The 15,989-nt window shown below is 45.0% G+C and overlaps 1 protein-coding gene across 2 annotated transcripts in view; it reads left to right on the top strand.

Moving 5' to 3' along the window:
• AKTIP (AKT interacting protein) overlaps window positions 1-15,989 on the top strand; it is a 45,569-nt gene that overhangs the window by 12,524 nt on the left and 17,056 nt on the right. For both annotated transcript variants that reach the window (XM_068261764.1, XM_068261763.1), the window contains exons 2-5: window positions 3,728-3,804; window positions 11,617-11,825; window positions 13,856-13,920; window positions 15,045-15,145. In XM_068261764.1, coding sequence (XP_068117865.1) covers window positions 3,760-3,804; window positions 11,617-11,825; window positions 13,856-13,920; window positions 15,045-15,145 — 420 coding nt within the window. In that variant the 5' untranslated portion in view covers window positions 3,728-3,759. The remainder of the gene's footprint in view (window positions 1-3,727; window positions 3,805-11,616; window positions 11,826-13,855; window positions 13,921-15,044; window positions 15,146-15,989) is intronic.

Genomic DNA, 15,989 nt, shown 5'->3' with positions numbered 1-15,989 from the left:
TCTTCACAAGGAATTCTCATCACTGTGGAATTCCTGACAGTCAGCTGACACACCCCATAAGGCATCACTCCAGCTGACAGCCTGCCTGGGAGTTCTGTGTTGCTCAGTGCTGGTTGTGTATAGATTCAGCATTCGCTAGAAGGCTTCTGTGCTGCACATCACTATGCAGACTGCAGCCAGCAGACATAAGCCTGTGTCAGGATTTCCATTGTGAGCTTGTATTGTGCTATTATCACACCACAGTGCATCAGATAACCCCAGCAGCTCAGGGCCAGGCTCGCATCCAGAACCGCTGGTATATAGCAAGCTTATACATATACAGAGCCACATCAACCCAACATGCAGGCAGCCTAATTCGGGCTATTTGTCCTCATTAGTACATGGCAGGGATTGAGGTGGCTCTATGGGATAGGGCTCTGACCAGTACAACAGAATACCCAAGCAGCTCAGGGTGATCCAAACCACTAGGTAAGTATAGGGGACTGAAAGCAACCGAAAAGCTCTCCTACTAAAAAGCTACGTTCAGTGTAATTTGCCGCCTTAAAACAGAAGGTATTTGCAATAATTCACCTTTAAGTGAGCAACTGTGGTTTCCCACAATGCACTGCTACAGAATATGCAGATAGTCTCTATGCCCCTGAATGGTATAAAGGAAGGCTTTTCGGTCTCTTTCAGTCCCCTTTACTTTACTACTGGTTTTGGGTCACCCCGAGCTGCTTGGATTATCTGTACTGGTCCAAGCCCTATCTCATACAGCCATATCAATCCCTGCCATGCACAGAGGACCAGACTGTTCTGGATGTAAGCCTGGCTTCAAAGGCATAGAGATAATTTGTATATTCAGTAGTGATGCATTGTGGGAAAACACAGTTGCTTCTTTAAAGAGAACCCAAGGCGGGTTTGTGACATCAATATTGGGACACAGAGGCACATTCTGCATACAGTCACCAGCCTCTGTCCTTCCATTGTGCCCCCGGGCCCCCCCCCCCCCCCAGGCTCTCCTGCCCCCCATTATAAAAACTGCCAGGCTAGCGACACGCAGATTGTTGTTAGTCTGCTGTTTACCTTCTGGCTGCCACTCACCTTCGCTCCTCCGCCTCCTGTATAGCCTGTGTCCCTTCCCTCATCGCACATACCCGCCGCAACCGCAGTCACCGCCGCACGTCTGGATCCTGGGCCACCCACTCTTCAATCTATGACGGCAGATTTCCTGCGAGCCGGTCAGGAGCCACTTTAATTGGCTCCTGACTGTATCTTGCAATGTAAGCCAATGGGAGTTGCTTACATTGAAAGACACGGCCAGGAGCCAATGAAATCTGCTCTATGGGATAGGGCTCTGCTGTCATAGAAACAGGCAGAGCGAGTGAGCTGCAGCGGGATATGGCTGGGATTCAGCGGTGGGATTGGCGGGAGCGACAAACGGCGGATGTGCGGTCCTTAAGAAGTTAACAGAAACTCATCAAATTAGCAGATAAGACATCTGACATTCCAGTTTACACATTAAACAGAAACTCATAAACATCCAGTTTACACCACATTACACAGATGGCAGAGGTGGCCTACAAGGTTAATGGCTAAAAGTGAAAAAGTGAATTATGACAAAGTAAGAAGTAATCCAAATAATTCATATAATTTTTTTCTTTTTTGGAGGGGGAGGGGGGGGGGGGAGAGGAGGGAATCTCTGCTTCATAAAATATATGAACAGGTGTTGCAATGGGCTATATACAACGGCTAAAAACAAAATCTAATAACCCCAGGGCAGCACTATGCAGGGATAGCACAGCAACAATGAACAAAGGCGGCATTATCCGGAGTTCCTCAATGTGAGCTCATTGCGCATTCGTCCAAAGAGTGAAACTTTGTCCCGAAGCTGAACTATCAATTCCTATTGAGATCTGGAAGCTGAAGACAAGACTACAGCCATTCATGTTGTAGACAAACGCACGCTTGTAGCTTGTAGACGTCATTGTACAGCATTCTGCTCTGGTTGGTACATTTCAACGAGAGACCAGATTTCAAAATCATAACTATGGTCAACTTTGTCTCATGCTCCTACAGAACTACAAGCCCCAGCATGCATTGCTGGCATCCAGCTTAATGAAATCTTTCACTGGTCGCATGGTGTACAGAAGTACTCTGTCCATCTGCAGTGATCAGAATATAGTGTGTGCACATCACAGGTCAGCTTCTGTAGCCTGCATCTAAAATGGGAAAGTTGGTTACCCCTTGCATAGAGCTCCACATAAACCTCCCTGGTGTTGACTTTCCCCAGGATTTCTATGCATAAAAGGATTCAATTACATTTCCATAACCTTTATTTTTTTCCTGTAACTTGCCAAAATGTGTCACGCAAGGGTCTAGTATACAGTGCAGGAGAGTAGTGACGTGTATGCATTACTGTTCACAGCATATTTTGTATTGACTTGTATAACCATCAATACCACCAGGGAGGTTAATCTCCACAACAAATGTTATCCCTACTCAAGCCATTGTGCTAATTAACCACTTAAAGGCGTTATCAGGCTATAATTCGTAAAATGAGCTTTACTCACCTGGGGCTTTCTCCAGCCCCTTGCAGCCGACTGTCCCACGCCGACTGCTCCGCTCTCCCGGGCTCCGTGATCGGTATTTGGTTGGCCCTTATACTGCAGCTGTGCGAAGCGCCGCTGTCAATCATGGCCACGTGGGCCGCGGCGAACTGCACAGGCGCACCCCTACACCCATGCTACATTCTCAGTAAAGACAGCCTCGACTGGCTGCCTCAGCTGAGAACCACCTTGCATGTGTCTTGTTCGTTGTAACTTTGTGCAGATTAAAGGACCACTGAAGTGAGCGGGATATGGAGCCGGCCATATTTATTTTCTTTTAAGCAATACCAGTTGCCTGGCAGCCCTCCTGGTCTATTCGTCTGCAGTAGTGTCTGAATAACACCGGAAACAAGCATGCAGCCATTCTTGTCAGATCTGACAATGTCAGAAACTCCTGATCTGCTGCATGCTTGTTCAGGGGCTATGGCTGAAAGTATTAGAGGCAGAGGATCATCAGCATGGCCAGGCAACTGGTATTGCTTAAAATGAAATAAATATGGCAGCCTCCATATCCCTCTCACTTCAGTTGTCCTTTAAAGAGACTCTGTAACATGAAAAACATCCCCTGGGGGGTACTCACCTCGGATGGGGGAAGCCTCCGGATCCTAATGAGGCTTCCCACGCCGTCCTCTGTCCCACGGGGGTCTCGCCGCAGCCCTCCGAACAGCCGGCGACTGTGCCGACTGTCAGTTCAATATTTACCTTTGCTGGCTCCAGCGGGGGCGCTGTGGCGACTTTCGGCACGGAAATAGACGGAAATACCCGATCTCCGTCGGGTCCGCTCTACTGCGCAGGCGCCGGAAACTTGCGCCTGCGCAGTAGAGCGGACCCGACGGCGATCGGGTATTTCCGCCTACTTCGGAGCCGACAGCCGTCAGAGCGCCTGCGCAGGAGCCAGGAAGGTAAATATTGCGTCACCGCTGTACGGAGGGCTACAGCGAGACCCCCGAGGGACGCAGGACGGCGTGGGAAGCCTCATTAGGATCCTGAGGCTTCCCCCACCCGAGGTGAGTACCCCCCAGGGGCCGTTTTGTCGTTACAGTTCCTCTTTAAGAAATGTAAGCAAACAACTGATGGCTAAAGGTTAGGGTTGTTTTGTTGTACAGTCTCTAATTTGTGCCTGCTGTCTTGTGTTGCAGTGGCAGAGGTCGGCCCGTGCATCGGAGGTGAGATGATGAATCCTTTCTGGAGTATGTCGGCGGCATCAGTGCGGAAGGTAGGCATGTGGAGCCACAGAGGATCCGCTATCTGGAGGGTTATGACTGTTGACCATTCTGGGGAATACTGAGAGCGCTCCACTTGGCTACGATCAAAAGGGAACCTGAAGCGAGAAGTATATGGAGGCTGCCATATTTATTGCCTTTTAAACAATACCTGTTACCTGGCAGCCCTGCTGATCGGTTTGGCTGCAGTAGTTTCTGAGTAACACCAGGAACAAGCATGCAGCTAATCTTGTCAGATTTGAAAGTGTCAAACACTTGATCTACTGCATGCTTGTTTTAGGGGCTGTGGCTAAAAGTACTAGAGGCAGAGGATTAGCAGGACTGCCAGGAAACTGGTATTGCTTAAAAGGAAATACATGTGGCAGCCTCCATATACCTCTCACTTTAAGTGTCCTGTAAGTCTCTGGAGCTGCTTAGTGTGCCATAATGATTAAAGGGGTATTCCACTTGTCTTTAGAGAAATGCCTATAAAACACACAATTCCACAACGTACCCGACAAAAACTATCAGATGGAATAAAGTTTGTTGCCATTCATTGGATTCGTTCAGGTTTTGAAAATATTTCTGTTTAGCAACCAAAGTAAAGGCAAACTAAGTGATTAAGTGGAAAGATCTCACCGTGTCAAAGGTCATCAGTGCTGCAGTTAAAGTGAACCTTAACTCAATGAAAAAAAAGCCAGTTGGCTTCTATCGCCCCCCTGCAGCCGCCCTGTGCCTGCGCCGTGACATACCAATCCTCCGGGCCCCAAGACTACATGCGTCTTCAGTTGTGCTCCCATTGCCAGGAGTGTCCTGCGCAATGCAAAGTACAAGAAAATCAGGGCTGCGCTTAAAGGAAAACTTAAGTCAAAAATAAAAAATGACATTTACTCACCCGGGGCATCACTCAGCCCCCTGAAGCTGGATGGTGCCCTCGCAGCCCCGCTCCGATCCTCCTGTCCCCGCCGGCGGCTACTTCCGGGTTCGGCGACAGCCGCCGACAGGCTGGGAACGCGGCTGATTTTCCGCGTTCCCAGCCGCTATATCACCCTCTATGCTGCTATAGCGTATATATATACACTATAGCAGCATAGAGGGTGATATAGCGGCTGGGAACGTGGAAAATCAGCCGCGATCCCAGCCTGTCGGCGGCTGTCGCCGAACCTGGAAGTAGCCGCCGGCGGACAGGACGATCGGAGCGGGGCTGCGAGGGCACCATCCAGCTTCGGGGGGCTGAGGGATGCCCCGGGTGAGTAAATGTCATTTTTTATTTTTGACTTAAGTTTTCCTTTAAAGAGAAACTCCGACCAAAAATTGAACTTTATCCCAATCAGTAGCTGATACCCTCTTTTACATGAGAAATCTATTCCTTTTCACAAACAGACCATCAGGGGGCGTTGTATGACTGATATTGTGTTGAAACCCCTCCCACAAGAAAAGTCCAAACTTTTGTGGGAAGTAGCTGTTTACAGCTGTTTCCAACTGCCAAAAACCATGCAGCAGCTACATCTCCTGCCAACAATAAAATGTTCACTGGAGTTCCTCTTTAAGTGGCTGCAGCCCTGAAGCACTTTGAGTTTTCCAGGAGAAAAGCGCAGTATGAATCTTCTGTGTCTTGTCTTGATGCATGAGTGATCAGCAGTATAATTAAGGAACTGGTATTGTTTAAAAGGAAACAAATATGGCACCCTCCCATTGGTGTAGCAATAGAGGATGCAGAGGTTGCAACTGCACTGGGGCCCTCGGGCTGGAGGGGCCCACTAGGGGGGGGGGGGCATCCTTCATCTATCTTATAAGCTTTGCATTGGTTCTGTGCTGGTAATGAACACCTCTGTGTGCACTGAATAGTGGAAAGCCTTAACATATTTTCTTACTCTGATTACACCTCTCTGACACTGCAGCTGTCCTTGATAGGTTTTTGGGGCCCTATGTAAGACATGCATCGGGGCCCCAAGCGCCTTGTTTAAGCCACTGCACCCTCCATATCCCTCAGTTCTGTTGAATCAGGGGTCAGGAATCTTTTTGGTTGAGAGCTATAAACGCCACATTTTAAAATGTATTTTCCTGAGAGCCATACAATGTTTCAAACTGGGACAGTGTGCAAGCGCAGCAGAGAGCTCACGTCTCGGTTGCCATGGAGATGTGTATACAGCTGTTCCGCCGGGCAGCGGAAGTGTCAGACACGTCTTCAGCTTCTCTTGGGTTTCAGTAACATCAGCAATTTCCCCGAGAGCCAGACAGGAGAAATACCGACTAACAGCTTGTACAGTTAGCTAGCTGACTTGGGGGTTGATTCACTTTGTAGGACAAGATCCTCACATTTTGGCCCAATAGGCTGCCTGTCAAGTGACGTGCAGCATATTGGGCCAATCAAAGTGCAGGGATCTTGTCCTACAAAGTCACTGGACCTGACGGGGTCCAGCGTGGGACTAGTGGAGCGATTGTTAGTTTTGGTGGGACCGTGAATAAGTTAGTAGTGCATGCTACAGCAGTAGCGTGCCTACTTTGAAAATGTTACTTGCGCTGCCACACTAAGCTGTGGTGCTTGAGCAGTGTTGCTTAGTGAATCAACCCCTACTGATTTGTATGTGAGCCAGATGCAGCCATCAAAAGAGCCACATCTGGCCCCCGAGCCATAGGTTCCCTACCCCTGTGATGAATGACTTGGGGAAGGCTCACAGTTCATATAGGAGGAGATTAGTGGCTGCAGTGGAAGGAGTTCATTAGTGGCAATAACAGCCATGCCACTCCAGGCAGCAGGAGAGGGAGGGGATGAATGGAATGTGTGCAGCGCCCCCTGCCAGAAACCCAGACCTCTGCAGTGTAGCCTGTGAGTATAGGGATCCCAATTCTATACATAGCCTGCAGTGTGTAACTGGACTGTGTGCTGTTTATTTATATTTGCTTGGAGTTTAGCAAAACTTATTACTTACTAGCGCTGTGATTCATCTCCTACTTGGATCGACCCAGCAGGATGACTGACCTAAATGATTTCTCGGATATAATTGTCATTCCTCTGGATTGTGTCAGCTTGCGAGACTCGCCCACTTTTGGGCAGAAACAAACCTGTGCTTGCCAGTGGTGGGTGGAGCTTACCCAGAGGAATGCTGGCTGCAGCTATAAAACACGTCCTGATGGCCTACTACGTCTTTCTACAACTGTGAGTCACAGGATGTCACAACCATTATGAGGTGTACAGCAGAAGCTTTTTTTTTTTGCTTAATAGTCTGTGATGCAATGCATTTAAATTCAATACATTTTTATTGAGAATTTTATCCCAAACCGCAAACCTCCATGAATTACAATGGTGTGCAGAGTAATCTCAGCAACCGCAAGTTAGATCAGCACTAATAAAACAGAATTTTAACAAAGTATATTTTTACAATAATAGTAAACCACTATCAATATAATAAAATGCAGGCATTAAAGAAATCTAATGCAAAGAAAAAAAAACCTGCCAATTTAGAAGATATAAAATTAAAGAGTAACTGTCAGGCTGCAGAAGCTAATTTAAACCTCTAGTCTCCTGTGTTAAACAGTTTAGAAGGAAGCCAAAAAGACATTACTGAAGATAAAGATCTCTCTTACCTTTGATGTGTGCTTATCAGCACAGCTTAGACCTAAGCAGGACGCAAGCCGCATAACATACTGCAAAGCATTCTGGGGCCCTCCCCTCGGCTGCTAAGGAGAAGACGGGATCAAGTTTCAGCAGCTTCTAAAACTCAGTCCAGCCACAGCACAGATAAATCTCGGGGCAGCGTACACTGCAGGAGTCCGCTATTGTTCCTAGCCACATGGCTCATTAATATTCACTGCAAACTAGTGTTATTCAGTATGAGCTGTTCTGTGATCAGAAGCAGGCAGGACATGACGACACATTTGGCTTCACAAACATGGAACCTGCCATGAGCTGTCAGGAGCATCATTCTCTGCATATACTATATACAAATTCTGTGAAATCCAAACGTGGACAGTGAAATGCATATGTAATGTAAGTACAGCCAATCTTTAGCTACTGATATATGTGTTTATTTTCTCTGAGACCCTATACCTAACAGCTCCTCTTTAAAGCAGTTAATATAGTTTCTATGGCCTCTAAAATACCCCATGTTAATTTAAGAGATCATTTGAGTGGTTATAATGGGTTTTCTAAGTCTGGATTTTGATTTAGCTTCCATATTTAAAATGAATCTGAAGCCAGGATGAAAATAAACAGATACTGGCCTAAGGAGAGGGAAGGCTTTTGGTCCTAATGGGCCTTCCTGGTGTCCTCGTTCCCCCGCAGGCTCCACGGTTTGAATCTAATAGTAATAATGACTAATAGTTAAGTGGCGGTCCGTACTTTTTTGTATGTAGCCTTCCTGATCCTCAGTCAATGTCCCGGGCTCTCTACTCCCATCTCAGTAACTGTGAGTCTTCAAGGCAGCTCCCCAGTGACTCACTGTGAAACAGATGGAGAAGTTCAAAGGCTGGATTACACAACTCAAGAGTAATCACCGGTCTTTCCATGTTGTGCAGCTTGTTAAATGTATTATATAGAGGAGGCTGTCACCTATATTCATTTATAAACCATGCCAGTTGCCTGGCTGTCATGCAGCGCTTTCGGCATTAGTTGTTTGCGTTGGACACCTGCAACAAGCATGCAGCCAGTGGAGTAACAGCATCTGATCTGCTGCTCATTCTGGGCCAGTGACGTATAGTATTAGAGAGAACATCAGCACAGAAGTAAGAGAATGAAGCTTGCAGGCTCCGTATTCCCCTCACCCCAAGTTCCCTTCAATTTATGGGTAATGGGAGCCACCTTGTTTGCCTACCCAGTCTCCAAAGTGGTGGTCTTACTCTAGGATGGATGACTTGGAACACTCTCTTGCCACCTGTCTGAGGGCGATGGTGGCAATAGGAAGAGTCAGACTGAAAAGAGGAGCAGCTGGGATCTGAGGGGCTCACAGAAAACCTAATCTGTTTTAAAGCAAACCTGAACTGAAAATTAGACGCAAGATAACCATACACACGTCATACTGCCCCCCCCGTCCCATGTAGTCTACTCCCTTGCATCCTGTCTGACCACTGTGATCAGTGGAATTCTCCGTCCTGCATCGCTGTAACCACTTCCTGGTCAGCACACTGTTAAACTGTAATATCTTCCTCTTGAGCCATAGGGAAAAATGGTCCTTACCATCAGTTGTCCTTTTAGCTGTAACTGACAGCAACTGGTATATTTCAGTTGTGACAAAATGTCAGAACTGGAAGTAATCATTGTTAGAAGAAAATGGTGAGCTTCTGGGAGGAACTGATGGAGAGGTAAGTATGTAATATTCATTTGCAGGTACACCATGTGGTGTTTTTAAATTTTTACTTGGTTCAGGTTTCTTTTTAAGAGTAAACTTTCCATTGATAAAAATCCTATTTTCATAGTTTTATGTTCTTACTTGGGAATTGGGAGCCACATTTACTGAATTTCATTATTTCCATGCATACCTGCAGGACTAGAAACCGAAGCATAAAAATGCTGTCCCCAGACTCTTTCCCAATTTGGCTGTCTTTCTCCCAGGGCTGTGGAGTTGGTACATAAAACATCAAAGTCCGACTCCAGGTACCCAAAATGGCCCCGACTCGACTCTTTGACTCCGACTCTTACTAGGCCTGTGGATTTGGTACAAAAATCATCTGGGACTCAACTCATTTTATGAAACCGACTCCAGGTACCCAAAATTGTTCCGACTCAACAGCCCTGCTTTCTCCTTCCGAAGCTGTTTTTGCTAAATCAAGACCCCTGGTAGTGATGATGATGATGATGATGATGATGATGATGATGATGATGATGATGATGATGATCTGAACATTTGTATAGCGCTTTTCTCCTGTTGGACTCAAAGCGCTCAAGAGCTGCAACCACTGGGACGCGCTCAAGAGGCCACCCTGCAGTGTTAGGGAGTCTTGCCTTGAACTCCTTACTGAATAGGTACTTGACCTAGCCAGGATTCGAACCCTGGTCTCCCATGTCAAAGGCGGTGCCCTTAACCAGTACACTATCCAGTCATCATGACTGACATTTATCCAAGAACACATGGATGCCAATTGTTACTTTGTAGTTTTCAGTAATGTGGGTAAAATCCTGAGTGCATTTCTATTGGGGATACTTTAACATGCTAATTTCTACTATGGCCTCGATTCATAAAGAATTACCGCTTTCGGTAATGCTGAAAACAGCTGAATTTACAGAGCACTTAGGAAAATGTCAATTCATCAAGGCTGTTACCGCATGAAAAACTGAAGTTACCGAGCAGCGAGGTAAATTACTGACTTGTGTGGTAAATACCTCAACAATTGTCAGTAAATGTCAATTCATAAAAAATAAATCATGCTGTAAAAGCCTGACATTTTACCAGCACCTGTGGTGTGGCGAAATGAGCGGAGACTGTGCGATACTGCGGGAAGCCAGCATGATGAAGACGAGCAGAGGGGGAAAGGCTGTGAGTGACAGAAGCAGAAACCAATAGAAACTGCCCCTGTCTCCTGCAAGTCGGGATGATGCATTTTGATTGGGCCTGAAGCCTTCTCCAGTGGGTCTAGCTTTGCTACTCCCTAGGTAGTGAGCAGAGAGAACGTAACAAAAGAAGTTTCCCCTGCCTCCCTTCGGCAGTTTAACCACTTTCATTCCTGTTTAAAGATGCAGAGTAGCTAGTAGAGAAATCGTCTAAGCGGGGCTTGTGTAATGTCTCCTGGAAGTTCATCTAAGCTGTGGCAATTAAATAAAATGTTAAATGGAACCTGCACTGAGTAAAACTATTTAAAATAAACACATGAGGTAACTTCAAATTAACATTAGTTACCTTGCCATCAGTTCCTCTCAGAAGCTCACCATTTTCTTCCTACAGTGATCCCTTCCAGTTCTGACAACATTTTGTCAGAACTGAAATATATCAGTTGCTGTCAGTTATATATCAGTTGCTGTCAGTTATAGCTGAGTGGACAACTGAAGTGCCCGGTAATGTCCATGTTTCCCTATGGCTCAAGTGGGCGATGTTACAGTTCAACAGTGTGCTGACCAGAAAGGTGTTATGGGGTAATGGCTATTTTCAAAATGGAGGATGGAGAATTGCTTTGATCACAGTGGACAAACAGGACGCAGGAGAGGAGAAAGAGATTGAGTAGACTACACCGGAGGTAAGTATGACTTGTGTATGTTTATTTTGACTTTTTATTTTCAGTTCAGGCTTTCTTTAAGACTAATAGACCTATTCAGAGCGAGCAGAGGGAGTATAACAAACAGTATAGTAAAACATGTACATCTAAAAGGATGTTTTTATGAATTGGCACACAAGTCTAACGTAACAAATGCAGTGATTTACATTTACCGCACTGTGCTCTATGAATCCAGGCCTATAACTCAAGATCTTAAGTGGCGTAAAACATGAACAGTTGTTACAAATGATGGCAATCAAATAATGCAGCTTTGGAATTGAATATACTGAGGTTGGGAATAGGAAATGCAACAGAGGACAGAGATTGACGCTGGCAGGGAACAGAATTTTGATGGGTATTGAGATGACAGTTGGAGAACAAAGATGGGGCCGAATCCGCGTACACACACTAAATGAAGCTCAGCGGAGGTGACCAATAATGACCGCCTCTGGCAAGAATCCGTAATATTAGTAACAGTTTGGGAATCGCCCATCTTTGTCTTGGTGTCTGCTATGGTTAAGACGTGAGGGGAAATTCTCCAATAGGGGTGTACAGATATAAAGATAGAACATTCTCATCTTCCCTCAACAAGAATCAAGCTGGATGTGACACTTAGTAATTGTTTTGTGTGTGTTTTGCAGAGGCCGGACAACGAAGAAAAGATTGCAACAGGCGACCAAAAGATCAGCCCTCCCCGATCCTCGTCCAACAAAAAGCAACTCCCTTCCATACCCAAAAATGCGGTCCCCATTACCAAACCCATCTCCCCGGCTCCAGCTGTGCAGTCCACCAATGGAACTCACGCCTCCTACGGTCCCTTCTACCTGGAGTATTCCCTCCTAGCAGAATTGTAAGGCTCTCCAGGTTTCATGCTAATGCCTTTTTTTTTTTTTATTTGACCATAAGACTCACCAGGTTTAGAGGACACAAACCAGGGAAAAATATACTAAACCTGCTGCATCCATGGTGCAGCAGCATCTTGTGGATCTTCTCTCTTCCCCCCCCCCCCCCCCCAACTTGTGGATCTTCTCTCTTCCCACCCCCCCCCCCCAAATTATGCCCCCTTGTACCTTTTTATGTCTTCCTTGTGTCCTCTTCTACCCTGCTTGTGTCCTCATACGTGCCCCCGGGTGTGCCTCATCCTTTCCCCCCTGTCTCTTGTCCTCTTCTGTGCCTAATCCCATCTGTCCCTAGATCGCTCTGTCCACTGATCACTTTGTCCCCTGTGCTGTCTGTCATCTGTCCCCTGTCCTCTCTGTCCCCTGTGTTCTGTCATTTGTCCGCTGTCCCTGTCGGGCATCCTATGACATTAAAGGGGAATGGGCAGGCTGTGGCTCACCGCATAACAGCGCCAATCATCCTAGCAAAGCCGCTGGTGAGTCTGTGCCCGCAGGCAAAGTATTTCTCGTTAGTGACATATGCAGAAGTGAAGAAATACTTTGGTTGCGAGCACATACGATGCCCGACGAGACAGATGGGATTAGGCACAATGGTATTATATTCGGACCATAAGACGCAGGCACTACCCCCCCCCCCCCCTCAAGTGCGCCTTATGGACCGAAAAATACGGTATTTTATATACAGATCATGAATAGGGACTTTGAACACCAGTAAACTATATTTTTAATAACTTGTTTGTTCCATACCTGTAATTTAACTTTTCACTCTGAATACTCTATCTTGATAGCTGACCTTATGGTGCTTTTTGAGTCTACTGGCATAGCCAATGAATTGCACTTTTTTTTTTTTTTTAAACGATAAGTTTACTTTTTAGTGATGATGCTGATTAACAATAGTAAATGTTATGCTAATGGTTCAGTTAATTAATAATAATAATTATTATTTAGTATTTATATAGCGCCGACATCTTCTGCAGCGCTGTACAGAGTAAATATAGTGTTGTCACTTAAGCTACGTACACACATGCAACAACGATCGTTTGTTGTGAACGACGAACAAACTTTTAATTGACGAAAGAACGACCTAAGTAAAGTTAGTTGTAAAATGTGTGTAACGATCTGATCGTTAAAACGAACGTTACATCACGTAAAGCAACTATTGCGCTTGCGCATAAAAATGAAAAGTTCCATGGAGAAATGGTGAAATGTGCATGTCAAGCTTAGTACGAACGACCGTTTCCAACGATGTACTACTTTTGCAAACGATCGTCGTTGGGAAAAATCCGCCAAGCTAGATCGTTCGTTTTTAACGATCTAGCTCGTCCGTCATTAGACTTAATGGTCGTTGGCTGTTTTTTTTTTTTTTTTTTTAACGATCGTCATTTGAAACGATCGGGGAACGATCGTTTCAAACGACTATAGTCGCATGTGTGTACGCACCATAACTGTCCCTCAAAGTAGCTCACAATCTAGTCCCTACCATAGTCCTATGTCTAGTGTATGTATTGTGTAGTGCATGTATATTTTTAATCTAGGGCCAATTTCTAGGGGGAACTTATCTGTATGTTTTGGGATGTGGGAGGAAACCGGAGTGCCCAGAGGAAACCCACAGACACGGGGAGAACATACAAACTCCTTGCAGATGTTGACCTGGCTGTGATTTGAACCCGGGGACCCAGCGCTGCAAGGCAAGAGCGCTAACCACTTCACCACCGTGCTGCCCGTACGGTTTTATAAAAATTTTATATGCAACTCGAAACTAACTAATCTAATCCTGCTGAGGTGAATTTGATTGGTCCATTTTTAAGCTGCGTACATTGATATTCAAAGTTTATAGAAGCCTGAATCTCCTGGGAATTATTTGCATCCCTATTGACCATCCCTAATGCTGATATATTGAGATACATTAAGTATTGTAACCCGGACTCCAAAGTGTTTGCACTCCTCCAAATAACTGCCTTCTTCTGGCCTCTTTCCACAGCACGCTGGTGGTGAAGCAGAAGCTACCGGGAGTCTATGTACAACCTTCCTACCGCTCTGCGCTAAGTACGATGTCTTACATTTCATTCACTCCTACAAAATGTACAACCCTTATGTGCTTTTTTTTTTTGTTGTTGTTGTTTTTTTTAAAGAGGACCTGAACTAGAACCTTCCTCTCTGCTCTGAAAGATGCACAACAGCATAACTTTTTTTTTTTTTTTTTTAATAGAAAAACACTTTTGTTACAGCTGATACAAATCCTGCAATAAATCTACAGTGTCTACTTCCTGCTTTCATAGAAGCAGTCATTGGGTTAACATCCCGTTAATTAGCAGCTCTAGATTCCTGAGCTAACACAGTTGAGATTGAACACACACCTGATTTAAATATTTAAACACATTAGGATAGATAGATAGATAGATAGATAGATAGATAGATAGATAGATAGATAGATAGATAGATAGAACATAACTTTTAATGAAAGATCAAAGATAAAAATGTAGTAGTGCTGCTAACACATACTAGTTTGGCGATAAAACAGTGGAAGGTGATACAAATGAATGGTAATATCCTCCGCTTACATTGCAAGGGATAAATTCACTCTTCTCACTGCACGGATACATTACACAATACATCCCCCCAATACATTCACAACCCAACATGTTTTGGTACCTCTGTAAATGGGAACCTTCCTCGGGGGAACAAAAAGTGCTAAACGTACAAGGTGTTAAAGTGCATTAAAAACAGTACATTGTAATTTTATCACAAGTAATAGTATGATAGCGTGTTGGCCTAAACAGGATACTGTTGGCACAATACTCACTGCCCCCGATCGCGGGCGTTTTGCAATTAACACCAATTGCAAAGCGTGTTACCCGCAGCATTTTCTCGCGATTATTTCGCGATGCAGTGCTGATCACGATCGCTCTGAATCCTGTGTACAGTGATTTTGCAGCACTAATTACTGTAAAATCTCCTGCGCAAAAAGATAGCACTGAGCACTACCGTTTTGTGACTCACAAGTGGGAATGGGTCATTAGAGGCAGACAGCAAAGCGGGGGGGGGGGGGGGGGGCAGGGTGGATTATGGCTTCTTTTTTTTTTTTTTTATATGGTATTTTCCACATTGTCCAGTAGTGTAAAAACGATTGCGTATTGATATATGATTTTTTTTTTTCCATTTATTTCCAGTGTGGTTTGGCGTCATATTTATTAGGCATGGGCTGTACCAGGATGGCGTGTTTAAATTCACAGTCTACATCCCTGACAATTACCCTGACGGAGAATGTCCGGTAAGTCTTTGATCTTTTGCCATACAAGTGAACCGGGAACAAGGATGTAGATTGGCCAACAGAGGAAAAAACTTAGAACACCTGATCTGCATCCTTGTTCCAGTGATCAGTGTATCTAGGTGATCTTCAGGCTAGGAACACACTAGGCAGAAACACTAGCGTTCAAAAATGGGGTAGTTAGGGGGAAAAGAGGGCTCCAAAAAAAGCGTGTATGTCCAAAAAACAAACCCACTGTGTGGTCACTTTATTTTGCGTTACAAAAGATTAAAGTGCATACTCGGACAGACATCCATATAAAAAGTTGTACAGAATGGAGACACCAAGAGCTCAATATAGTGTAGTATGTACTGGTAAGTGGTTATGAAAGGTAAGTATGTATATATTCAACATGGGTTACCAGCCAGGTAACCACTATATCAGCAGGTGAGGAGATTAGACCTGTCCCCACTCAGGATTAAGAAGTCGCTCTCTGTAGATAGAAAATAAGAGGCAACACCCCTCCACCAAGGGTTGTCTCAGGGACTGTATAAGCAGACAGAGGCGCCAAGAGGATCAAATATTCTAAAACGTTTAAAATGAGGAGGCAGAGGTGGACTTACCTCTCCCAAGCAGACACACAGGATGTGTTGTGTATATTCAAAAGTAACAATTTATTTACATACTCCAGAAAGTAAGTCAACCTCTGCCTTCTCTCATTTTAAACATTTTAGAATATTTTATCCTTTTGGCGCCTCTGTCTGCTTATACATATAAAACAGTTGATCTGTCAATACATTAGAAACCTCAAGGCCAGCCCACACATCGTGCCATGCACTCACTGACCTACAGCTAACAAAAGGTACAT

The sequence above is a fragment of the Hyperolius riggenbachi genome, chromosome 11 (genome assembly GCF_040937935.1).
Source record: "Hyperolius riggenbachi isolate aHypRig1 chromosome 11, aHypRig1.pri, whole genome shotgun sequence".
Classification (NCBI taxonomy): domain Eukaryota; kingdom Metazoa; phylum Chordata; class Amphibia; order Anura; family Hyperoliidae; genus Hyperolius; species Hyperolius riggenbachi.
This window is presented reverse-complemented; position numbering and strand designations above follow the sequence as displayed.